The sequence below is a fragment of the Scyliorhinus canicula genome, chromosome 12 (genome assembly GCF_902713615.1).
Source record: "Scyliorhinus canicula chromosome 12, sScyCan1.1, whole genome shotgun sequence".
NCBI lineage: Eukaryota > Metazoa > Chordata > Chondrichthyes > Carcharhiniformes > Scyliorhinidae > Scyliorhinus > Scyliorhinus canicula.
In genome coordinates, this window is record NC_052157.1 from 47,569,017 (window position 1) to 47,596,181 (window position 27,165).

General features: G+C 50.2%; 2 protein-coding genes across 7 annotated transcripts in view; both read right to left on the minus strand.

The window, feature by feature from the left end:
- Nucleotides 1–27,165, minus strand: part of LOC119974219 (cell migration inducing hyaluronidase 1) — a 292,877-nt gene that overhangs the window by 174,773 nt on the left and 90,939 nt on the right. The gene's annotated exons all lie outside the window — the stretch shown is intronic.
- LOC119974218 (cell surface hyaluronidase-like) overlaps nucleotides 7,559–27,165 on the minus strand; it is a 180,963-nt gene continuing 161,356 nt past the window's right edge. For all 4 annotated transcript variants that reach the window (XM_038812969.1, XM_038812973.1, XM_038812972.1 and 1 more), the window contains 3 exons: nucleotides 16,303–16,463; nucleotides 12,660–12,769; nucleotides 7,559–7,845 (listed from right to left, as the gene is read on the minus strand). In XM_038812969.1, coding sequence (XP_038668897.1) covers nucleotides 7,649–7,845; nucleotides 12,660–12,769; nucleotides 16,303–16,463 — 468 coding nt within the window. In that variant the 3' untranslated portion in view covers nucleotides 7,559–7,648. The remainder of the gene's footprint in view (nucleotides 7,846–12,659; nucleotides 12,770–16,302; nucleotides 16,464–27,165) is intronic.

The following is a 27,165-nucleotide window of genomic DNA, read 5'->3' on the forward strand; positions in this document are numbered from 1 at the left end:
TGCTCCTGCTTTCAAACAACAAGATGTCTCCAAAACTCAAAGGTTGTTATTCCATGTGGGCTTCCAGCTGTGATCCCATGATCAGTTGGATCATGGGAATCTCACCAGTTCGGATGATCAGATTTCCAAAAGACAAAACTGGGACCCATTGAAAAGCCTTTGGAAGGTGGGACTCTGCGATGATTGACATTTTGGGCGACCAATGGCAGGAGTCTGAGAGAGGGGCAGCTGACTGTGGGAAGCCATGTGATGACATCTGTCGGAATATGTCCAGCCAGATTTGGCAGTCCTAGTCCATAGATTGTTTAGGTTTCATTAGCAATGGAGCTGTCGGTGTTAAAAACCGTAGTGCCACCTCCCTCGGAGACACCATGGGCGCGATTCTCCGCAACGGCCGACGCCGGCGTGAAACCTGGAGTGTTTCACGACAGCGTCGGAGGCCGCTCCTCGCCCCCTTTTCTCCCCCCCCCCAACCGGGGGGCTAGGAGCAGCGTTGCGGGAAACTCGGCCGCCAGGCCTTGACGCTTCCGTCAAGGCGGCGCGCCGAGAATGACGTGGCGGACGGCGCCTAAGTGACGTCAGCCGCGCATGCGGAGGTTGGCCGGCGCCAACCCGCGCATGCACGGTTGCCGTCTTCCCCTCCGCTGCCCCGCAAAATGTGGCAGCTTGATCTTGCGGGGCGGCGGAGGGGAAAGAGTGCGTCTCTTAGAGATGCCGGCCCTACGATCGATGGGCACCGATCGCGGGCCAGTCCCCTCACGAGCACGCCCGTGGTGCTCGATCTTCTCTCCGCCCCCCACAGGCCCCACACTTACCTGTTGCGCGCTGTTCACGCCGGCAGCGACCAGGTGTGGTTGACGCCGGCGTGAACAGGTCGGGATCGTCAGGCCACTCGGCCCATCCGGGCCGGAGAATCGGCAGTCGCCGTGAAAAACGGCGACCGCCGATTCTTTGAGCGACGTGTCACAAAACGCGACACGCCATTTTGGGGGGGTGGGAGAATCGCGGGGGGGGGGTGCCAGAGCGGCCCTCCCGCGATTCTCCCACCCGGCCTGGGGAGTGGAGAATCACGCCCCATGGGGGTGATGGGGTGAGGGGACAGGTCTGCTGCATGCAATGCAGTGCAATGTGATGTTTATAGGAAGAAGGATGACATTTTCCTTCCCAGGCGGCAAGGCCGTTGAATCGCAGGAGAGGCCAGAATCGAGAACCTCGCCAGGCGCTAATCTGTTTGCGATCAAACCCGCCCGATCCCGTTGGCAAAATCAGGATCTGGCCTCAGTGTGGTGAGAAACCAATAATCACCACTTAAGCCCAATCTCCATTCAATTAACAGGAGAGACCCTGTATCTAACAGCCTCCCATGATCTAATGCCCTCCGCAGCAAGTGGTCACATGGGCGCCGGTTAATACACCTTTTTAACAAGGAGAAGCTGGCAGAAAAGCGGCTGTGGGGACTCGAGGAAGTGAGTACTATCTTCTCTCACGGGCAAAGAGCCCGTGGGCACTGGGTTTGCTGCCCCGGTGCTTAGAGGGGGTGTAGGAGACACCGAGGGGCCAGCCTCGTTCACGGTGGGTTGCCATTGTTGCGGGGTTGCGGATCAGTGGGAGTGGCCGCCCATGGCTGGGCTAGGCTGGGGGGGGGGGGGGGGATATGGGTTTTTTAGTGCCAGCGGGTCCAGCATGTCACCCCCCTGGACCATGTGGTCCAATTCCTGGAGCAACCACAGCCCCTGCCCGCCTGCCCCACCCACCACCCATAACTCCCACTGACCGCGGAGGCCTCTGACCACGCGACTGGATGCTATTGCCAATTGGCAGTTATAGTTAAGTGAGCATTTCACACATCCCAAGTAGATTCCCATGGGTAAGCGTGCCATGAAGCATGTGGGAGTTATTGCTTAGCATCCCAATCGGACTGCGCTGCCTGGATACTGTGCCTAAACGCTGCGGAGGGATCATCTGGAATACAGTGGCCAAAATCCGGACATCCAGGGTCTGGGCCCCAGCACCGGGGACATATGCACAACCCGAGGGTGGGTGAATGCACTGGGAAAGGGACCAGCACCCGGTCCAGGTAACATTACGTGCTGGTGTCTGGGGTACAGGGTCTGGAGTCCAGTGGGCAGCGGCCCCTGTTGCGGCCAGGGGTACGTGGGCAGAGTGTGTCGTTAGAAGGGGTGGAAGAGCAATGGCCTGACTGGAGGGTCCCAGGATGGAAGACACCGCTGGCTGTCAGTCCCACACCCTCCCCAATTCCTTACGTGGGATGGACGATATCTTGAACCCCGTGGAAGCTGCCCTCGTGCGGATGGCAGCCAGATGCCGGAGGAGATGGCGGCAGCAGCATTGACAGAGGCTTGAGGCAGCGGCCCATGTACACAGCTGTGCCACACACCCTGAGGACCCAGCCGCCCATCAGACCAGGGAGGGACCCAGAGAGGGAGGCTGGCAACGGCTCAAGGTGCACAGGCATCGCTGGTCTTTCAAAACGATGATGGACAGCAAGTGCACAGGAGGCTCCATCTCAACAAAGAGACAGGCGGCACCTGTGCCATGTCTTTGTGGACTTGGTGCAATGTGGAAGCGGAGGACACTCGCAGCCAGTGGCTGTCAAGGTCACTCAGCCCTGAATGCCTATGCTTCAGGATCATTCCAAGGCTGAGGGGGGACTTGTGCGGCATCTCATTAGCTAACAGCCCACAAGTGCCCGAGCAGAAAACTATATAAACTTTGACATGGACCAAGCCCAACAAGATACCCGAGCAGCAGGATTCTCTGCCATCGCCGGGTTGCCCCAGGCCCAGAGGCTAATAGATGGTATGCATGTTGTCTTGCGCTCACCGGGACCATCTGGGAGTGCCCTACATCAACAGGAAGGGTTCCACTCCTGAACATCTAGCTCATGTGCGACCACCTCATGACGATCATGTACATGTGTACACGCTTCCCAGGGAGTGTGCACGACAGCTACATCTTGGAGCACTCAGACATCCCCAGCCTGTTCGAAGACCACCCTAGGTTGGCCAGTTGGCACTTGGGGATAAGGGGTATCCACTGAGGACCTGGCTAATGACGCCAGTACGAAGGCTGGAGACCATATACAATGAGGCCCATGCGACCACCCGGTCTGCCATTGAGCAGGGCATCGGAGTTTTCAAAATATGTTTCCAATGCCTCGACTGCTCTGGTGGTGCACTGCAGTGCACCCCCAGAGAATCGCCCGCTTTGTGGTAATCAGCTATGCGCTCCACAACTTGACACACCAGCGGGGCAACGAGGTGGAGGACGAGGAATATGTGGCAACCTCAAAAGAGGAGAAGGATGAAGGAAAAGCTGGACTAGGAGGGGCTGGAGGACGAGCTTGGTGAGGACCCGCAGGACTAGCCGGAGGATGAAGGACAGGCAGGAGTAGCAAGGGTGCGATAACCCCGGAAGGCCAGGGAGGCCCTCATTCCCATCCACTTCACATAGGACATGGCCCTGTCCATCATTCCCCCTCTCCCCACCCTCCCTTCCCATGTCCCCCCGCCCTTCACCACCCTGCCCCCCCCCCCCCCCCCCACCCCATTCCACCCTCCTAGGGTCTGTGTAACGTCACTCTAGGGTGGGTTGTTGGTTGATGGTATGTATGTCGCCTTGTGCTCACCGCGCCATCTGGGAATGCCCTACATCAACAGAGCACTGTCAGCGGGTCACTGTTGAGGACAGGGGATGATGACAACCCATAGAGAGCTGAGTGCTGGACCTCCTCATTCAATGCCATAGCCTGACCCCTTCCTGCCTGCTGGGTGTTCGCTCACTCCAGGGCGGGGGAGTAGGAGGGGGGGAGGGAGCGGGGGAGCCCAGGGCACCCACAATCGGGTGGATGGGGCAGGGGATTGGTGCTCCTCCCACATTGTTCAACAACGTGTCCGAGGAGTCATGTTGATTGAGGCCAACAGACTTTAATGGTTTACAAAAGCGCCCCGCATTGCTCCACTCTCCCGATCATAAGAACAACATAAGAACATAAGAACTAGGAGCAGGAGTAGGCCATCTGGCCCCTCGAGCCTGCTCCGCCATTCAATGAGATCATGGCTGATCTTTTGTGGACTCAGCTCCTCTTTCCGGCCCGAACACCATAACCCTTAATCCTTTTATTATTCAAAAAACTATCTATCTTTACCTTAAAAACATGTAATGAAGGAGCCTCAACTGCTTCACTAGCCAAGGAATTCCATAGATTCACAACCCTTTGGGTGAAGAAGTTCCTCCTAAACTCAGTCCTAAATCCCCTTTAGGACTGAGTTCTGCCTCACTCACCCCTCCCCTCCCAGACCATCCCCTGCCCACACTCTTCCCCCCGAACCCTGCCAGGTGGGTGGTACTCGGGGGAGCTGGTGGCTGCCAGTGCAACTCTGTAGGATATTTCTGTCTTGGTCGGTGCTCACAGTCCTTGGGGTTTACCTCGAGATGGAGGGGCAGCTGGTTCGAGCCCCGGCTACCCCTGTATTGTCTGGCTCTGTGTTTCCCCAATGTATGCAGCATGGTGATGCCCCTCAGTGACTGGAACATGCTCTGGAGCACCCCAGCAATGCCCACCTGTGACTAGGATGCATCACCCAGCGACCGGGAAATGCTCTGGAGGGCCTCGGCAATGCCCACCTGGGATTGGGACATGTCCCGCAGTGCTTCATCAAGGTCCACATGGTACTGGGTCACTTCCCCCAGCAACTGGGATATGCTGTCGAGGCACTCAGCAATGGCCAGAACCAACTGAGCCAAGCCTTGGACACCTCCACTCATGCTGCTGGCATCATGTACCAGGCTCTCCACTGCGGTCTCCATCCTACCAGTGTTGGCCCTGGTGCCACTCATTGCCGGCACCATCTCCTGTGCCCATATCCTCTGGGACTCCTCCAATCAGCTATGGGCCTGCTGAAATGCCGTGACATGCCCCGCTGAATCGCACAGCCACACCCTATTGGTTGTATCAGCTCCGGGTAAACCTGTTCCAGAAGCTCAGCATTAACTGGGACCCAGCTGGGTCCTGGGATCCAGCAAACCTCCGACTGCTGTCTCACCTGGGTGTTCCTGCCTCCACCTGATGTGCATCAGCAACTGTGTAGTGCTCACCAGAATGTGCCCCAGAAGCCTGTCCACTACTTTCACCCACCGAGGTTCGTGTCTCTGCGCTGGTGGAGGGTGGGGATGACAGCTGTGCCGCGACTATTATGGTGGCATCCTCGGAGCTCTCCTCCGAGGTGTTCTCTTGGATGGCAGAGAGGGGGGGGGGGGCACGGACCCCAGGACGGGCGGGTTGCAGGTCCTGCGGGAGAATGGAGATGTGGTCAGTGGGAGAGATGGGTCCGTCTATGTGGCATTAATAACTCACTTTGGTAGGCAATCTGGGTGAGGTCCAGTAGATCCTCACCTCTGCCCCATGCGATGACCTCTACGTAACTCACTGCTCTGTCTCTGGCCACCCCGCGACCTCCAGGACCCATGCCTCCTAGGGGTTGAGGACCCTGATGTATGGCACCCTGCCACCCGTTGTGCCCTTTCCCATTGGTTATGGCCAACTTCTCCTGTGGGCGCATAGAGGGGGCCACATGTGTGGTTGCTTGCAGGAGGGTGGGCTTGGGAGTTGGGGAGAGGGTTTGAGGAGATGGGCTGGATGGGTGGGGGGTAGGTGGCCGAAGGGGGGTCTGGTGCAAACTCGCCCAAGTGGTCAGGTGGAGGTCGTTGACCATTTTGCGACACTGGATGCCGCTCCTCCTGGTCATGCTCCCTGAGCTGACTGCCACTTCCTCCCAGAAAGCTGTGGCTGACCCTCCCTGAAACTCGGGGGAATAGGGCAACCTGTCTGGCCTCCACCACGTTCAACAGTCTGGCCAGGTCGGCATCGCCGAATGGTGGGGCTGGCTGTCTCAGTGGCATATCTGCAAGCTGAGTGGGGTTGGCTGTGCAGGAGCGGTTTAACTGCTGCTTGGGGCCTTGTTAAATGGACCAATTAACATTTCATAGCAGTGACGGTCTTGACATGCCGAGCATTGGGATGTTCGTGGCAGCTCCTGCTCGCTACCACACTTTGAAACGTTTTGGTTAAATCGCACCCTATATTTAACATAAAGGGAAAAAGTGAAAACCGGGACATTTGGACTATTTCGAGGAATTTGTGGGGACACTGGGACATTTAATGAAAAACCGGCACTGTCCCAGCAAAACCAGGACGTCTGGTCATCCTAACAATCCCCTCTATCCCAATACATACAACATGGCAAAGAAGGCTTGGAGTTTGGTACTTACGTAAACCTAAAATAAAGATTATTCAATGTTAACAAAACAATATTCACAGGCTTAATTTTTTAAAAAGCCCCAAAACATTCAAAAATAAACATGATACATGCACTGAGGGAGTCATTTAGATAGTTTGGAACACATGTTCTTACATAGCCTGAACAGCGGTAAATACCGACCGAGCCGAAATCACCAGTCTGCTTACTTAAACATTTGCTATAAATGATGCTACTTTTGCCATGAAATTGAAAGTGAATCAATGGACATCCAGTCAAGAGCGACAGTAAAAACTGAGCGAGCCTTTGTCTAGTTTGCACATAAATTATTAACAAGGTTTCTCTTTTGCAATTAAATTTGGTGTGTAATGGATTTACATTGAAGAAGTTAACAATTTAAGTCAACACTTAAATTGATCTGTAGCTTTTTTGTGCAAATGTAAGGCAGAGTTCTTTATTTCTCCTTTTAATTTTAACTTTTGAACACCCCAACCTTCGACATCTGAGAACAGCTGCAGAGAAAGTGATTGAAAAACTTTGAATTAAATTCCCCCGCGCATGATAACACTTTGTGTAATGCTACATGGACTGAGGTTAAGTTGGTTCTGCATTACAGTTCTGTAAGCTACACCCAATCTTTATATGTCATGATCATAATTTATGACCAGCTCTTTAAAACCAGCTAGTTTTTAAGTTTCTCTATTTTAAGAAGTGGGAATGTATGTCTACAGAGACCATAATTAAATCAGACCTAACACGGTCTATACAATAAAGCAGCTGTACTTGAACCTCATTCATTACAGAACAGAAGTCAATGAATGACAGCATGATTTCAACGTTATTAACCCTCGGAGGACTGTGGTACTATTTCAGTGCCACTTGCAAGTATATAAAAGTTCTGTTTTCCTTAATTTCGAATATTCTCATGAACAAGATGAGACTTATTCCAACATAATCTGAATAAGTACAGCAGAACATTCTTTAGAAACCACAACAGTCTGTTTGCATTTTGAAAGACATATCGGCCATGTTTGCCCTCAAAGATTATCAGCCATTTGAACACTCTGCAATACCCGTTAGGGCTTGACAGATTGTGCTGGTTCATCTGATTTTATTGGACCTCTTCGTTCTCTAGAATTCCGACAGATGTTTAGTTATTTTCGATCTGCAGATGCAAGGAACAACACAGGATTAGCAAAATGGTGCACACCCATCTCCACACTCCAAAATACCATCAAATCGAGTTCATCAACCATAAAATAAGACCATGTGCTCACTGCTCCTGTACATAATATATTTATTTATGGCAATGATACAGAAGTGGCAGCAATTCAGCAGATTCTCTCTCCTCCTTGTGGTCACTTTATAGTCTAGTTTGAAGATGTTAGGTCTTGAAACAACTTTAAATCTCTCCGGTTTTCCTTGACTTTTCCAGGGCATCCATATTCACTCAGTTTCAATGGGACATAATGCTGCAAGGAGGCAGCTAGCTGTCCAACACTGTGACTTTGAATCTTAATCCATGCTGGTTTCAGCCGACCCTTGAATCCTAGCATAGCAAAACTTCCTAAAATCAAAAATGAACAATTCATTGTTAATTTCTGTCTTTCATGAATTTATTTACAGGCTGCACAATGGAATCTGTGGAATATTTCCTTATCTGGCTTGTCCAAAAAAGTTTCTGTACAGAGAAATATTGAAAGCACACACTTACATAGAATTCCTACAGTGCAGTAAGGAGGCCATTCGGCCCACTGAATCAGCAACAACCCTCTGAAAGAGCACCCAGCTAGGCTCACCCAATACCCATAACCGCATCTAACCTGCACACCTTTGGACAATAAGGGGCAATTTAGCATGACCAATACACTTCGCCTGCACATCTTTGGACTGTGGATAGAAACCGGAGCACCCGGAGGAAACCCACGCAGATACGGGGAGATGGTGCAAACTCCACACAGTCACCCAAGGCTGGATTTGAAACCGGGTCCCTGGCGCTGTGAGGCAGCAGTGCTAACCACTGTGCCATCGTGCTGCCCATATATATAAAGAAATGTCCATTGCATAACATGCTCACAAGTCAAGCAAGTGTTAACAATATAACGTTTAATGAGAAGCAACGTGCATATTGGATCAGATGAATAGTGTTTTCACCAAAGCAGTATAAAGGTGAGGCAGATCTGACCATTCATCATAAACTTTTCATTTCCCCATCATAGCATCCATCTGCCTCTTAAATACTTTCAGATTATCACACCCCAACCCAGAACCAGCAACAGGTATCAATCAATCCCAGATCTGCTTCTGCGGTACCAGCCATTCAGCCACTAAAACCTTTTCTCCAAAAGATGCATAAAGAACAATTAAAACCTGAAAAAAGGCAAATCATAGGCAGCAGAAAGCTTTTAAAACAGCAAAATCTGAGTTTGGATAAAGGACAAAGAAATAGAGGCAAGATGGCCTATCGAGCCTGCTCAATATTGAGTACAATCATAGCTGATCTTATGTTTCTGTTCCACTTTCCCGTCCACTCCCGGTATCCCTTGATTCTCTGAGAGACCAAAGATCTGTCTAACCCAGCCTTAAATATATTCAACGATGGAACATCCACCACCTCGAGGACAGAGAATACCAAAGATTCACAACCCTTTGAGTCGAGTGATTTCTCTTAATCTCAGTCCGAAAAGATCAGCTACTTATCCTAAGAAGGTGCCCCCCCCCCCCCCCCCCCCCCTCCAATATTCTAGATTCCCCAGCCCAGGAGAAACAACCTTTGAGAAATTACCTTACTGAGCTGAGCCCCTTTCGCATTACGAATGTTTCAATGAGATCATCATTTATTTAGGAGCTGGTTTAGCACAGTTAGCTAGACAGCTGGCTTGTAATGCAGAACAAGGCCAGCAGCGTGGGTTCAATTCCCTTACTGGCCTCCCCGAAGATGCACCGGAATGTGGCAACTAGGGGCTTTTCACAGTAACTTCATTAAAGCCTACTTGTGACAATAAGTGATTATTATTATTCACCTAACTCCCAGAGGTTCTTGATTAATAAGGGGATCAGGGGTTATGGGGAGAAGGCAGGAGAATGGGGATGAGAAAAATATCAGCCATGACTGAATGGCGGAGCAGACTCGATGGGCCAAGCGGCCTAATTCTGCTCCTATGCCTTATAAACCCAATTTACTCAGCCTCTCATCATCGGACTGACAATCTCCCCCCCGCCCACCCCCCCCCAATCCCTCATCCCAGAGGCCAATTAAGTGATTTTAACACATACCAAATATTGTATTAGTCTGGTAATGCTGGTAATACACTGGAATAATCCCATTAAACACCCGAGTGCTGCCTGGATGAGCGCGTAGAGGATTGCAGTCCCAGAGTGGTGTCTGCCTGATTTTCTGCACATTCTGTGTGAGGATTATTTATGGCCCAGGTGAATATATACATCCAGGGATGAACGCTATCAGCCCCAAGGTGTTTATAACCCATAATGACTTCAGAACTGGCAAATAATGCATGCATCTGTAATTTAGCTAGACTAGGTTTTTAATGATATGCAATTCACTAACTGAATTTGTGAGAATAATCATTTGTTTTATTGCCCATAAAATGCACAAAATAATCAGATCCTACTAATGCGTGGGACGGAATGTTCATCTGTTGACAGATGCTAGATTTTGTTGACTGATTTGAAACGTGCCAAAATTGCAGACACAAACACCGGGTTTGTGTGATTATAGTTTGAAATCTGTGTACTTCCTTTCTGCTGCATAATTCTAAACCTTACAGAAACAAAGGGTGTGACTTCCTTCATAGAAAATAGTTGTTCACGGCATTGAGAGCTTGTATTCCAGAATTAATAACAATTCTCAGCACTGGGGCCTATGTATTTTTCCATTCATTTAGGGGATGTCGGCATCACTGGCAAGGTCTACATTTTTTGCCCATGCCTAATTGCCCTTGAGAAGGTGGTGGCGAGATGTCTTCTTGAACCGCTGCAGTCCACGTGATGTAGGTACATCCACTGTGCTAGTAGGGAGGGATTTCCAGGATTTTGACCCAGCGACAGAGCAGGAACGGTTGATATATTTCCAAGTTAGAGTAGCGTTCCCATGCACCTGCTGCCCTTGTTCTTCTAGACAGTGGAGGTCGTAGTTTGCAAGGTGGTTATAGGAAACTTGGTGATCTGCTGCAGTGCATCTTGTGGATGGTACACACGGCTGCCAACGTGCATCTGCAATGGAAGGGGTGAATGTTTAAGGTGGTGGATGAGGTGGACTGCTTTGTCCTGGATGGTTTTGAACTTCTTGAGTGTTATTGGAGCTGCTCTCATCCAGGCAAGTGGAGAATATTCCATCACGTTCCTTACTTGTAGATGGTGGATAGGTTTTGGGGAGTCGGGAGGTGAATTACCTGCCGCAGATTTCCCAGCCCCTGCCCTGCTCTTGTAGTCACAGTATTTATCTGGCTCGTCCTATTCACTTTCTGGTCAATGGTAACCCCCAAGATATCAATGGTGGAGGGTTCAGCGATTGAAATGACGTTGATTATGAGGGAGAGATGGCTGGATTCTCTCTTGTTGGAGACGGTCATCACCTGGCACTTGTTTGGTGGGATGTTACTGACCATTTGCCTGTCCAAGCCTGAATGTTGTCCAGGTCTTTCTGCATGCAGGCAAGGACTGCTTCATTTCTGAGAGGTTGTGATTGGAACTGAACTTTGCGCAACCAGTGAATTTCTCCATCTGAGAAAAGGGAAGGTCATTAATGAAGTAGCTGAAGATGGTTGAGCCTAGGACACTACCCTGAGGAACTCCTGCAGTGATGTCCTGGAACTGATTTGATTAGCTTCCATCAACCACATCCATCTTCCTTTCAGCTCGGCATGGCTCCAATCAGTGGAGAGTTTTCCCACCCCAATTCCCAATTATGTCAATTTTGTCAGAGCTGTTGATGGTACACTGTCAAATGCTGCCTTGTCGCCTCGGGCAGTCACTCTCACCTCACCTCCTGAATTCTGCTCTGTTGTCCATTATTGGACTTTAGCTGCCATGAGGTCTAAATCTGTGTCAGGCCAGAGCAACCCAAACAGGATCAGTGAGCAGGTTGTTTCAGGTAAGTTCATCGCAGCGTCAATGACATCTTCCATTACTTTGTTGATGATTGAGAATAGACTGATGTGCCTGTAATTGACTGGGTTGGATTTGTCCTGATTTTTGTTGACAGGACTTACATATGCAATTTTCCACATTATCAGATAGACACCAGCTTTGTAGCTGCACTTGGAACAGCTTGGCTAGGGGCCTGGCTAGTTCTGGAGTGCAAGTCTTCAGCATTACAGCTGGGAAGTCAGGGGCCACTACCTTTGGTCCAATACTTCCTGTCTTTTCTTGACATCAATGAAGCAAATTGGATTGGTTGAAGATTGCAATCCATGGACATTAGGAATTCTGGAGGAGACCCGAGCTGAATCATCTACTCAGCGCGTCTGGGTGAAGATGGTTACAAATGCTACAGCTTTCTTTTTTTTGCTCCACCATCATTGGGTGGATCTTTGTGGAGCCTCCTCCTCTAGTCAATTGTTTATTTATCCACCGGCCTTCGCAACTAGTTGCGGCTGTACCACAGAGTTTTGATCTAGTTCATTGGTTCTGGGATGCTGGGACTGTTGAGTGCTGCTTCTGCTGTTTAACGTGCATGTAGTCCTGTGTTTTTGCTTCACCAGGTTGGCAACTCACTTTTAGGAATGCCTGGTGCTGCTCCCAGCATGCCCTCCTGCACTCTTTATTCAACCATGGTTGGTCCTCTGACTTGGTGGTAATGGTAGAGTGAGAGGGATAGATTGCGGTGGAATACAATTCTGCTACTGCTGCTGATGGCTCACATCGTCATTTTGATGCCCAGTTTTGAGCTGTTCTGAAACTATCCCATTTAGCACAGTGGCAGTGCCGCACAGCACAATAGAGGTGGTCCTCAATGTGAAGGCGGGATACTGCCTCCACAAGTACTGTGTGGTGGTCAGTCCTACCAATACCATCATGGACAATGCATCTGCAACAGGTAGATTGGCGAAGGTGAAGTCAATTAAATTTTACCCCTGCATTCTACAATAAGTACCAGTTTGGAGCATTCAACTCATACAGGTTAAGGGCCGGGTTCCAGCCCATCCCATTGACCTCTGCAGAAAAATCTAGGGTCCTCCATTAGGGCATCAACCCGTTTCTTAAATGTCTCCAGCTCCACACTAAGGCTGTCAGATATTGATCACTCTTTGTTAACTATATATTCTCTATCTATTGCCATTAATCAGATCAGAATATTTCCAATCTATATTGTTAATTTTAAAGATATCGATGGAGAACTTGCACAATCTAAAGCATCACCTTCTCTGAAAAGCTTGATTGGCTTAGCAGCACCTAATCTCAGGAAAGATGAAGACACATAGTTTAACGCCCAGCCGAAATCACCTCTTGAACAGACTAGAGTAATTGATCTGCAAAAACAGAAACAGAAACAAGGGATTAAAAACACTGCCAAAGATGATTGGAGTTCATTATGAAACTTTTTATAAAACCTTCTTCGGACGATTTTATCAAAATTAAACTTCAGCAACTTACGCAATTTCCTCCCATAGTCCAAAGATGTGTAGGTTAGATGGGATTGCGGGGAAATGGCGGGGGAGTGGTGCTTGGATAGGGTGCTCTTTCAGAGGTCGCTACAGACTTGACGGGCCGAATGGCCTCCTCCTGCATTGTATGGATTCTATGTAAAGATTCTGTGATGTCACTTTATACTGTCTTGTTCTACAGTCAATAGTTTGACTTGAAATAAAGCTCAGCGTTAACCTTTGCTTTTCCGCTTGGTATGTGAGTGATTGCCTGTACAGAGAGCTTGTCACATGCGCTGGTCGGTGTGCTGACTTTGGTTTCAAAGCTTGCATTTGTGAGTTAGCCCTGAACTGAAAATGAAGCTAAAATTTCAGTTTTCTGGAAGAGGAGGACGTGACTTCGGGCTCCTGGCTATGACTTCAGATTTCTGGGGAATCAGACTGTGATTTTGGGTTACTAAGGAAACAGAAGTTCATTGAAATCAAAGGGAAAATACAAGGCCCTTAGAGATCATGGGCGCAATTCTCCGCACTCACGACGGTGCGGAGAATAGCGGGCGGCGTAAATTTTTACGACCACGCTGGTCCGCCGCCCTCCCGCTATTCTCCCCCCCCCCACGCCCGCCTCCCGACACGAATCGCTGCCCGCCGTCTTTTGACGGCGAGCAGCGATTCTCAGCTGGCCGATGGGCCGATTTCCAAGGCCTTTATGACCGTTTTTTGAACGTCAAACACACCTGGTCTGACCGTTCGTAAAAACGGCCGTAAAGTCCCGATCTGGGGAACCATGGCACCGATTGGCACGGCAGTACCACGGCCATGCCAAGAGTGCCATGGGCCCGCGATCGGTGGGCACCGATCACGGGCAGCAGGTACTTACCCCGCGCACTCTTTATCCTTCCGCCGCCCCGCTGTATCCATTCGTGGGGCGGCTGAGGGGCATACCGGCCCGCGCATGCACGGGTTTCACGCAAATGCGTGATGACGTCATCCGCGCATACGCGGGTTGGAGTCGTCCAATCCGCGCATGCGTGGCTGACGTCATCTGACGCGTCAGCCGTCGCTAACTCTGGCTAGCGGGCTTAATTCGTTAAGCCCGCGATGCCGGAGTTCACGGCTGCGGGATGCTAGCCCCGACCGGGGACCAGAATCGGTTCCCGGTCGGGGGGGCAGAGGCTGGCGTTAAACCCGCCCGTTTTTGACGCCAACCTCACGATTTCTCCCGGGTGCGGAGAATCACGCCCCATACCTCAGCAGCAGTGCAGGGCAAGAAGGTTGAGGAGAGGGTGTGAATGTGGAACAGCTTAAAAGAAGGAAACCCAAAGGAGGATTTAGCAGCAGGGTTAAGCAAAGTAACGTTACTGCCGCTGCTTCAGTTACTTTGAAGAGATCAATTAACTAGAGCTATATTGTTGATGGTGGGGCTTGGGAACTAGGTTGACATCTTGAATCATGACATCATAGAAGGAGGCCATTTGGCCCATCAAGTTTGCACTGACCCTAATAAAGAGGACCCTATCTTGGCCCACTCCCCCAACTTATTCCTATTACGCCATTCAATCTTTGGACACTAAGGGATAATTCAGCATGGCCAATCCACCTAACCTGCACATCTCTGGACACCCGAGGAAACCCACGGAGACACAGGGAGAAATTGCAAACTCCACACAGTCACCCAAGGTCAGAATTGAACCAGGGTCCATGGCACTGTGAGGGAGCAGTGCTAACCATTGTGCCACTGTGCCGTGGGGACAACAACTCCACCTGAGGAAGGCAGAGTTTTGAAAGGCTTGGTGGCTGAACGTAGAGGTCTATGTGCTAAAGGGACTAGCAGTAAATCTGGGAAATCTAACTTCATTGTATCAGCAAAATAAAGTCTAATTTATGCTATCGACTGAATACAATCTGCTTGTTAATTTGTATTTAAATTTGTGTCGATTTTGGTTTGATTGTTAAAGTAAAAGTTATAAAATGTAAATCTTGTCCATCAGTTTCTTCCATTGGGTTCTTTGCTCAGTAAGTTTGTTTCTTTTATTTATTGATCTCTATTCAAAAATAGAAATTCTATATATCTCTGAAATGATCTTGCTCTTTTGGATCCTTTCTAGGTTGAGGGCTGGGCTTTTGGCTTGTACTCAGTCATTTGGTACTCAAGATCAGATTATTGATACATTATGGAGATCAATAATAATGTTACAGCAGAATCTTGGACTATCCACTGAAGCTCTACCATTGCCCTGATGCTAAACAGACTGCTTTCTATTTCTCCTTTGTTTGTCCTCATCTACAGCACAGAAGGAGGAAACTCCTGCACCCATTAATTAATGCAAAACTTTGTTTCAGAATTTTGAGATTCCTAACATTTGACATAATTATACTTTCACATAATTATACTTTCTATTTATGCAACCTACGTGAAGCCAAGTGTTTTGTTTACAACACCAGTTCAGCTAGCTTTTTCTTCTTTCTCGCCCCACATGCATTAAGGCAGACTTAGCTTTGACAAAGAGTCATCGGACTTGAAACGTTAGCTCTTTTCTCTCCCTACAGATGCTGCCAGACTTGCTGAGATTTTCCAGCATTGTCCCTTTCGTTTAAGGCAGACTTACGTCTGTTTCCATGGCTAGTTATTCCTGGGACACATCGTTAGTCTGTCACCAGGGACGTATAGCTTGATGGACACCACTCCGTATCAAGAATGGCTGACCAGGAGTCTCTCCTGCTCTTACCGCCAGCCATTGCGGATTTTGCAGGTGGACACGCTCACACTTTAAGTGCTGTCAACAGGGCTATGGGCCATGTGCCAGAAGATGGGATTAGAAAGGGCACTTGGATCGGCATGGACAAGATGGGCTGAATGGACCCTTTTTATGCTGTGTCTTTTTTATGGTTCAATGATTAAACTTGTTTGGCCCCGTTATGTACACACCCTCCTTGACCATCAAACCTAGGGCAGGACTCGAACCCGGAGTTTCTGGCTCAGAGACAGGGACACTACCCAGTGCGCCACGAGATCTCCCCCAGCTAGCTTTTTGGGCACTTGAAATAATGTTTTGTCAAGTGTGTTTTTCTGAAAAAGGACATTTTTTTTTCTCTTCCATCTTATGTTTTTTTCTGTTTTGTTAACCTTAGCAGACCCCGGCAGAAGACCCTGTGCACTATGCCCAGCCAGAAAGCCATGGGCCGTGTTAGTTCCTACATACAGAAGCTCAAACACCCTCCCAACATCTTCCAGTATCTCCGACTCAGGGTCTCCAGCAGCACGGGCGACAATAGTTTTTATTCTTCCTGAAGGACTAGTCTCAATCCTTGTCTGAGAAGGACACAAAATGATTTTTCAATCAATCCCAAACATCGCAACTGGTCTCAGAAAGACAGTTGGCACTTTATGGAACATAAATAATTGTCCATCTGCTTACCTTTCTCGAATGGTTGACTGGATGTAATTAGCAATAGAATCAGCCACCTGCAGTCCATGAGCTGTGTCAAAATATTGCCTGCTCAGAATATCTCCAGAACATGCATCTATCGTCACAAAGAGCAATCCTGCTTTCTCAGACAAGAAGACGTCATCATTCACCTACAGGAACAGAATGGCAATTCTGTAAGAAAGCAAATTCTTAAAGTTTGAAATAGTTCCTATTATTCTCCGGTCGTCGGGATTCTCTTTTCCCGCTGGCAGCACGCCCCCATCCGCGGGTTTCCCGGCAGCGTAGGGTGGATCCAATGGGAAATCCCATTGGCAAATGGTGGGAAGAGAGTATCCCGCCGCTAGCCAACGGCGTGCCGCCAAGAAGCACGAGGCTGGGAGACCGGGGAATCCCGTCCCAAATCCAAACTGAAATTCCCCAAAATGAAATTCCCCAAAAATGGACTACCACTTCAGACATGTTTGGAAAAAGTTCAATTCAGTTTGAATTCAGTTTTTAGAAATCTGGTAATAAGAAGCTGGTATCAGCAAATGCGACCACAAAATTGATTCTTGTTAAAAGCTATTAAAGTCCTTTTGGGAAGGAAACTTGCCTTTGTTACCCAATCTGTAAGTAACTCCAGTTACACATCATATGAAACAGAAGGCTCTCCATCATCTGCTACCACACAGCACCAGGGACGCGGGTTCAATTCTGGCCTTGGGTGACTGTGTGGAGTTTGCATGTTCTCCTCGTATCTATTTAGGTGGATTGACCATGCAAAATTGCCCCTTAGTATTCAAAGGTTATGGGCTTACAGAGATAGGGCAGGGGATTGGGCCTAGGCAGGGTGCTCTTTCGGAGGGTCGGTGCGAGATTCGATGGGCTGAATGGCCTCCTTCTGCACTGTAGGAATTCTATTAATTCCACATTTTCATTGCAACTAGGGATGGGTAAGAAAGGACAGTCTTGACTACATTTTGGGAATTAATAAAAAATATATTATCCACGGACACAGGGAGGGAGCCAGCATGGGGTATTTCAGCTCTGGGCCGGGATTGTCCCCTACCCGGCGCGGCGGGGGGTCCCGGTGTATTGGAGTGGCGAGAACCACTCCGGCATCGGGCCTCCCCAAAGGTGCGCACCTTTAGGGGCTAGGACCACGCCGGAGTGGCTCCCGCTCCGCCGACCGGCGCCAACTGCCTTTGGCGCCCCGCCGACCGGCGTCGGGGCTGGCCAAAAGGCCTTCGCCGGTCGCCGTGTGTCCGCGCATGCGCCGGAGCGTCAGCAGACGTCACCCCGGCCCATGCACGGTGGTGGGGTCTCTTCCGCCTCTGCCATGGTGGAGGCTGTGGCGGGGGGGAAGAAAAAGAGTGCCCCAATGGCACAGGCCCGCCCGCTGATCGGTGGGCCCCGATCGCGGGCCAGGCCACCGTGGGGGCACCCCCCGGGGTCAGATCGCCCCGCGCCCCCCCCAGGACCCCGGGGCCCACTCGCGCCGCCTGCTCCCGCCGGCACCAGAGGTGGTTTAAACCACGTCGGCGGGAGAGGCCTGACAGCGGCGGGACTTCGGCCCATCGCGGGCCGGACAATCGCCACGGGGGCCCCGTCGACCGCGCGGGGGGCCCTCCGACCGGCGCGGCGTGATTCCCGCCCCTGCCGATTCCCGGGTGGCGGAGAATTCCGGCCACGGCGGGGGCGGGGTTTACAGCGGCCCCGGGCAATTCTCAGACCCTGCAGGGGGTCGGAGAATTCCGCCCCTGATCTTTATTTATTGAGGTCTTGTGGCACAGTGGTAACGTCCGTCCCTCTGGGCCAGAAGTTCCGAGTTCAAGTCCTACTTCAGGATTTGATGGCCATGGAAATAGTGTTCATCGTGTGGCCAAGCAGGTTGATTAGCAGTTTGTAAATCCTTCCAATATGGCAGGCAGTAAGAGGGGAGAGTTTCCAGGTCAGCCAGACAGCAGCAGGCAGAGGCAAACGACTGCAGTACTTTGCCAAACTAAATCATGGGCCAATCCAATGGAGGTCCATGGATGCCAAAGGCCTCCTGGGCCTGGTATCTGAGGGAGGAGCCCTGATGTTGAACATTTTCAGCGATGATCTCAGTGCCACTCCCATAAGTATCAGCTTTATCCAAATAAATCCGAGATATTAGTACAGAAAAAACATCACTCCAGCCAATGTCTGGTAAAAGGAAAGAAAAGGGAGGCAAAATGGACAAGTCAAAACAATGGTTGGAATGTTCCGCTCCCGATCGAGTCGGGCGTATTTGGTGGTGAGATCAGAATATCACACGAGAAGGCCCTGGTTTTGTTTCCCAAAGGCATAAATCCAGGACGCGATTGTCTCCTCCTGCCATCAATGGCGGGCCACGTTTCCCACCATCGAACATCGGGAACTTAATTTTAAATAAATTAGCATCTCATTTTGGGGCCCCATGTTAAATTTAAATCCCATGTTGGCGTGACTTCAGAACTGTGTGATTCACACTGCGTGCACCTGCCAACTTGACCTTTGAGGGCGAATCAGAGGTGAGTACACACAATGTAACACCACTCATGAGGATCAATGCTAGGAATTCCAGGAAGCTGCGTTACAGATTTGGAGGGAGAGTCACAGGCAAGTCTCCGACGAGGCTTCTTCCCGGCTGTCGATCCCGGTGTCAGGGCCAGGGCTCCAGTGTTGGGGGCGAAGGGATCCGGCGCAAAGAAGCACATACTGAAGGAAGTACACAGGCACATAGTGGGGGGAGGTGAAGAAATTGGTCACACATTTAGTATTTCAAGTATTTCAAGCTTTAGCGTTCTTATACAGCTGAGGCTGTTCAGCATCAGCTCCATTGACATGCTTAGAGTCTGGCCTCTGAAGCAATTATGTCCACTCATGCAACATAAATTCCCGAGCGCCATTCAGGCACTGAGTGCTCCTGAACTTATACTCACTCAGGCGCAGACTAAGTTACGCTGAGTTTTCTGGGGTTTCAGAGTAATTGAGCAAGCTAGAGGATTCCTTTGTGAGAGGTAGGCATGGAACACTCACCAAGGGAGGTACTCAGAACCTCTTACATTGTTGTATTTAAGGCTTTGAGCAACTGACCCTCAAGGCCCAAACTAACCACGCAGCCCTGGAGTGCAGGTTAGATAATACCCGTATCTCAGCTGACAGCACAGGTTGCAGTCGAGTGGCCAAAGCCTTTATCCTGTCTATCAGCCAGACAGTGAGATCACAAGGCTACATGTGCCTGATGGTCTCCTCACTGCAGCATCGAAGAGAGAGACTCTAGGGTCAGCATCTGTCTTCTAGGAGTGGCCAAAGCTGTTGATCATGTGATGTGGGGCAGAGGTGGCTCCGGTTTTGGTCAGGCATCAAGCTAACTAAAAACTGGCCATCCAAATGGTGCCAGGACCCTCCGGCATGCATGAAGGAACCTTGAAATGTGGCCAGAGTCGGACAATTAACCAAGAGAAGTTCCTAGAAGACAGATGCTGACCCTAGAGTCTCTCTCTTCGATGCTGCAGTGAGGAGACCATCAGGCACATGTAGCCTTGTGATCTCACTGTCTGGCTGATAGACAGGATAAAGGAGAAGAAAGCGATGGAGGCACTTGTCTCGGCAAAGGGAGGTGCACAACCTTCAATATGAAAAGGTGGCATGGCCTCCACCACACATGGAGGGAGATCTCTGAGCCATTGTTCATATGTACCTCGTCATATACCCTCGCCAGGGTATACAGACAGCACTTATCCTACCTACAGAAGAATGAGAACCAGTGTCGTTGAAGGCTGCCATTGTCAAGGAAAATGAATTTAGGGCAGCATTTCCCCTGCCTTTGGAAGTCGTGACATTCCAGCACCTTTCAATCCCTCAGAGAGTGCTGGCTCTGTGCAGTTGTGGCTTTTCAATATGCCACCCGGATTCCTGAAGGACTGAGGTCATGGCAGGGAGGCTGAATCAGAGGCCACACCGCCAGTCATCCAGTGTGAAACCCATACCTCTGCATTTTTTCAACAAAGTGTCGCAAGATACAGCGAGAAAAGCCACCATTGCTGTCAGACTATGCCGATTTCTGGGACGTTTCTGCCCAATCTGCTTACGTCCCTCTGACATGCCTCTTCACTACCCCTCCCATGTAGAAGCCTTCAAGCCACCCTTCCGCCTTTCATTTTCCACCCTCTCGTACACCTCCTCACTACAATTGATTTCCCAAATAACTCCCCAACCTCCTCCTCCCTACAGAGCTGAAAGACTGAGAAAACAAGCCTGTCTGACAATTGGCCCCAATCTCCAGCAACACGTCCTTCATTCATACCAAAATGGAAGTGTAGTCCACTGAAAGATCCAAACATGTGTCAGTCAAAGGAAAAGGGTGCAGGGATTGTTTTAGGGAAGGTTCAACTGTTGAGGTGGTGATTTTCAGATTGTAAGAGTCCTTTCTGTTTATTTCTTTTGTTCCCATTTATTTTATTATTTTTGATCTGTGGACCCAGAATCAGAATGTGCCTTTAAGCAGAGATCTCAAGCGGAAGCAGCCTGCTTGTCAGGACATTGTGTTCCCAGGTCTTGTTTTGGAAAGGAGGAGCCAGACTCTTTGGCGCCGAGTGAAACGTAAGAACCGGCTTTGGAGGAAGTTGGTTCGATTGGTTGGCTGGCAACCTGTGGCTGGCCAGGAACAATGTTCTGCCTGACAACAGTCAGTGATTGGTTCCTGCGTGATGCTTTCTGGCAGAGCTGGGCAGAAGTGTTTGGACCTTGGAAGGAGAAGGAACACATTGGGCGTGATTCTCTGCGAATCGGTGGGGCGGGTCACTCCGGCGCCGAGGAGTGGCGTGAACCACTCCGACGTCGGGCAGCCCCGAAGGTGTGGAATCCTCCGGATCTTCAGGGGCTAGGGCTGCACCGGAGTGTTTGCCGCCGCGCCAAACTGCGGGGAAGGGCTTGGCGCCACGCCAACCGGTGCCGAAGGGCTTCCGCCGGCCAGCCCGAGTTGGCGCATGCGCGGAAGCACCAGCGTGCGCTGGCGTGATCCCAGAGCATGCGCAGGGGTGTTCTTCTCCGAACCGGCCATGGCGGAGGTTGACAGCTGCCGTTGCGGAGGGAAACAGTGACCCCCACGGCACAGGCCCGCCGGTGGGCCCCGATCGCGGGCCAGGCCACCGTGGGGGCACCATGGGCCAGATCCCCTTGCGCCCCTCCGAGGACTCTGCAGGCCACCCGTGGAGCCAGGTCCCACCGGTAAGGACCTGTTGTGATTTACGCCGGCGGGGCCAGCCGAAAAATGGGCGGCCACTCGGCCCATCGCGGGCCGGAGAATCGCCGGGGGGGGGGGGGGGGGGCGCTGCCAACGGCCCCCGACCGGCGCGGCGCAATTCCCTGCCCCCGCCAAAACCACAGCGCCAGAGAATTCGGCAGACGGCAGGGGTGGGATTCATGCCGCCCTCCGGTGATTCGGGGGGGGTCAGAGAATCCCGCCCATAGTCTCTCTTGCTGAAAGAATTGCTTTATTGTTCTAAAACCCCATGAGTGCCTGGAACATCTTTTTTGTAAACTTGAAATGATCCTGAAGCTACAGAAAAAGTAGACAATCTTGCCAGAAGCAATTGGACCTGGAAGGAAGAGGAGCTGTATTTCTCCCTCGCTCTGGTGCCGGGTTCCCTGCTGTCTTTGTGAGGCTGTAGTGAAGATCATCACAAAGAGAAGGAAAAGACAGCACCCAACTGAAGGCCCAACCTTCAGGAAGAAACTAACTGGAAGACATCTATCTGAATCAAAGATCCTTATCCTTTTATTGTATTATAATAACTTTACCTTTCAACCAGCCTTTTCCCTGTGTGTGTGTGTGTGTGGAAATATATTCGAAAGAGAGAGAGAGAAAGTGGGGGGGTAGAGTTAGGGGGGAGGTGGTTGGGAATCAAATATCAGTTACATTTTTTGTCAGTTTAATTATAGTGCAGTACATAATAAATGGTTATTTGTGTTAAAATTACAAACCCGGTGGCTGCAGTTTATTGAGCTCAGCCGTGGACCTCAGGTATTTTAAAATAACATCTAATTTCACTTGTATTGTGACTCCAGGTCAAGTGGGGACGTAATTGACTGCGCGCTAGCCCGCCCAGGAGGTCGTGACATGACCAGTGAGGTATTAATGCTGTCATACAATTCCAGAGCAGCCTGTGATGAAACAGGCCATTTAGCCCACAGCTGGTTCTTTCTCTATCTCAATTCTAGAAAACCGACGACATGCTTACATGACAGAACGTCTGCAAGTAAAAACAAACTTCCGTAATTAGCTGGAGCTCTCGGAGTCGCGGATTTGAACTTCTTGTGAATCATAAATGTCCGAAAGGCAGGAAGCGTGACCACATTTCTGGTTGTCTGCCGATTGCTGGAAAAGCTTTCGAGAGGCTGGCAAACACTGACAGCTTGGCTCATCGTCAGGATTAAATGGAACATGGCAGCACTGGCTGCTGTGGAATGGCTGTCTCTGCAAATGACAGCGAACAACCACGTCGCCCGACAGTCCCAGCGCCTCAGGCAGTCCGAGAAATAAAAGGGACGGCAGCAGCAAGGGTACAAAGTTGGCTGAGAGACAGGAAACCCAAAGTGGTGGAGAATAGATGCTTTCCGGATTGGAGGACAGCAATCGAGTGGGGTTCCCAGGGGTCCGATTTTGGACCATCTGCTTTTGTTGGTCTATGTTAGTGACCTTGAATTGGGTGTGCAGGGTACAATTTTAAAATTTGCAGATAACAAAAATCTTGGATGTATTGTAAAGTATTAAGGAGGATAGTGATAGATTTCAAAAAGACAAAGGCAAGCTGATTGTAGCAATACAGGGTCCTAGGTATGTGTGCATAAATCATTGAAATTAGACAGGTTGAGAATGTGTTCAATATGTGGATATATTATGGAATATACGAATGCATATACATACTTTTGGATTGGGAGTAAGAGTAGGCCACTGGGCCCCTCGAGCCTGCTCCTTCATTTAATAAGATCATGGCTGATCTGATTGTAACTTGCTGCCTACCCCAGATAACCTTTCACCCTTCCGGGGCCGATTCTCCCCCCGGTGGGGCTAGGAGCACGGCCCCATGCGTCACGGCCTTGACGACGGTCATTCAAGGCCGCACGTCAAGTGTCACGCCGGCTGACGCGGCCGATGGACGTCAGCTGCGCATTAGCGCAGTTGGCGTCTTTCTCCTCAGCCGCCCGGCAAGATGTGGTGGCTTGATCTTGCCGGGCGGCGGAGGGGAAAGAGTGCGTCTGTTTTGGACGCTGGGCCCGACGATCGGTGGGCACCGATCGCGGGCCTGTCCCCTCTCGAGCACAGTCGTGGTGTTCCTGTGCCAATCGGGCCTCTAGATGCCCCAAACGGGCATCTGGCACCCGTTTCACAATGGCAGCGAGCAGGTGTGTTTGCTGCCGTGTTGAAACGGGCGTGAAGGCCCGGCCGCTCGGCCCATCGGCCTCGGAGAATCACCGCTCGCCATAAAAAACGGCGAGCGGCGATTCGTGGCGTGGGTTGGGCGTGGGGGGGGGGAGAATAGCGGGAGGGCGTGAAAAATGTCGGGAGGCCTTCCGCTATTCTCCCACCCGGCGTGGGGGGCGGAGAATCGTGCCCTAAGTGTTGACGCCGGTGCAGGATTTTCTTGGACTTGTACAACAGCAGGACTTGGCACCGCACCTGAACCGATTCAGCGACTATTAATGGGCTGGCACTGGCACCACGTGGAACAAAATCGATTCCAATGAGAAAAGGTGCCAGATTCGCGTTTGACACTCAGGAGGCTGACAAGCTGCAGCCGCATATACACACACTTCACTCCCCGCACTCATCCCAACCAACGTGATGGCCAGAACTGGAGATGGACACATGCAATCAAAGGAAGGTCTTCTATTTGTCTACACCATTGATTCGATGGGGCCTCACTTTACAGATGTGGAGGGTTGTGTTGGCGACTTATCTGTATGCCAGCTGGCAGCTTCACAGGACAAATCAGTTAGTTGGACATGGCATCATGTGCCAATATTTCAGGTTTTCCCCTGTTGACTGGTTTTGCTGAACCACGCACTCGGATGTAACGTTAAACTTTACAGATCTTCTTCGGCAGTCTCCCGAAGCCGCAGTTGATTTGCTTCCAGGCTAAAAATTAGTCTGAGGAGTCTAATGCACGACCTACAGTCTCGGTCACAGGTGGGGCAGATGGTGGTTGGCAGGTGGGGTGCCCGGCTTGCCACGCACTCCTTTCCCCAACGACGTTTGACTTCAAGGTGTTCACCTACTTCCTGGATGCTTTTTCTTGGGCTGTCTTGGGCCTAGGTGGCAGCGTAAACCCACTCCGTGATACTGTGGCTGGGGAGTTGGGAGTAGGTCGTGCTGGAGGATAGACGTTTTTTGTAGTAGCTCTACAATAGTTAATTAGTGTGAGTATGTTATGATTTTATTTATCCTAGTTACCTTTATCACGCAGTTGTTCTATAATAAATTATTTAAACTAGATGTTCTGTAGTTCATCATTCACTTCGGCCAGTTGATAGAACATGACACTGGTGGGAATGTTGCATTTTTTCAAGGAGGCTTTGAGGCATTTCCTCTATCCTCCTGGGGCTAGCTTGCTGTGCCCAAGCTCCAAGCGTGTTTTGGGAGACTCGTGTCAGGCATGTGAACGATGTGACCCACCCAGGAGAGCTGATTGAGCATGGTCAATGATTCGATGCTGGTGATGTCGGCCTGAGTGAGAGCACTGGCAATGCTGCACCTGTCCTGCCAATGGATTTGCAGGATTTTACAGAGGCAGTGCTGGTGGTATTTCTCCTGAGTTTTGAGATACCTGCTTTACATAGTCCATGTCTCTGAGCGATATAGGAGGGTGGGTATCACTACTGCTCTGTAGACCAAGAGCTTGGTGCTGAGTCTGAGATCCGGGTCTTCTTTTACACTCTCTTCCTCAGGAGACCAAAGGCTGCACTGGCATTCTGAAGGTGGTGTTGAACCTCATCCTTGATGTCTGCCTTTGTTGGCAGTAGACTCCCAAGGTATGGAAAATGGTCCATGTTGTCCATGGCCTCATCGTGGATTTTGATAACCATGGGTGGGGGTGCAGTACTGTGTGGCACAGGCAGGTTAGCACAGGACGTTGTCTGCTGGGTGTTTAATGGAAGATGCATACTCTCATATATCTCAGTGAAGGCTTGGAGCGTGGCCTCTGAATGTGCCAGACGCAATCATCACCACATTCAAAATGAAGGAGAACATTCAATGATCCCAAATGCTTGAAGGTATCAAAGGCCTTTGTGAGGTTAGAGAAGGTCATCATAGAATGGAATAGAATATAAAACCGACAGTGCAGAAGGAGGCCATTCAGCCCATCAAGTCAGCACTGAGCCTCTGAAACAGCACCCTACCTAGGCACACCCCCTGCCCTATCCCTGTAGCCCCACCTAACCTATGAACCATTGGACACTAAGGGGTAATTTTATCATGGCTAACCCACCTAACCTGCATATCTTTGGACTGTGCGAGGAATCAAGAGTACCCGGAGGAATCCCACACAGACAGTCACCCGAGGCCGGAACTACACTTGTGTTCCTTATGCTGTGGGGCTGCAGAGCTAACCACTATGCCACCACGATTCCCCGGTCATGTACAATGGTTGGTGCTGTTCCTGCATTTCTCCTGTAGTCGTTGTGCGGTGAAGATCATGTCCGTTGTGCCCTTTAATCTGCAGAATCCGCATTAGGACTCCGAGTGGAGCTCTACTGCCACAGGGAGAAGGCGATTAAGAGGTCTGGAGAGAATTCTTCGAGACAGGATCTACTCCCATTTGGAAGCAAGGGGTCGTATTAGCGAAAGGCAGCACGGTTTTGTGAAGGGCAGGTCGTGTCTCATGAACTTGATAGAGTTTTTCGAGGCGGTCACAAAGATGATTGATGCAGGTAAGGCAGTGGATGTTGTCTATATGGACTTCAGTAAGGCCTTTGACAAGATCCCTCATGGCAGACTGGTACAGAAGACGAAGTCACACGGGATCAGAAGTGAGCTGGCAAGATGGATACAGAACTGGCTCGGTTATAGAAGGCAGAGGGTAGCAATGGAAGGGTGCTTTTCTGATTGGAGGGCTATGACTAGTGGTGTTCTGCAGGGATCAGTGCGGGATCTTTGCTGGTCGTAGTATATATCAATGATTTGGAGGAAAATGTAACTGGTCTGATTAGTAAGTTTGCAGACATCACAAAGGTTGGTGGAATTGCGGATATCAATGAGGACTGTCAGAGGATACAGCAGGATTTAGATCATTTCGAGACTTGGTGGCGAGATGGCAGATGGAGTTTAATCCGGATAAATGTGAGGTAATACATTTTGGAAGATCTGATACAGGTAGGGAATATACAGTGAATGGTAGAACCCTCAAGAGTATTGACAGTCAGAGAGATCTAGGTGTACAGGTCCACAGATCACTGAAACGGGCAACACAGGTGGAGAAGGTAGTCAAGAAGGCATATGGCTTGCTTGCCTTCATTGGCCGGTGCACTGAGTATAAAAATTGGCAAGTCATGTTGCAACTGTATAGAACCTTAGTTAGGCCACACTTGGAGTATAGTGTTCAACTCTGGTCGCCACACTACCAGAAGGATGTGGAGGCTTTAGAGAGGGTGCAGAAGAGATTTACCAGGATGTTGCCTGGTATGGAGGGCATTAGCTACGAGGAGAGGTTGAATTAACTTGGTTTGTTCTCACTGGGACGACGGAGGTTGAGGGGCGACCTGATAGAGGTCTACAAAATTATGAGGGGCATAGACAGAATGGATAGTCAGAGACTTTTTCCCAGGGTAGAGGGGTCAATTACTAGGGGCACAGGTTTAATATGC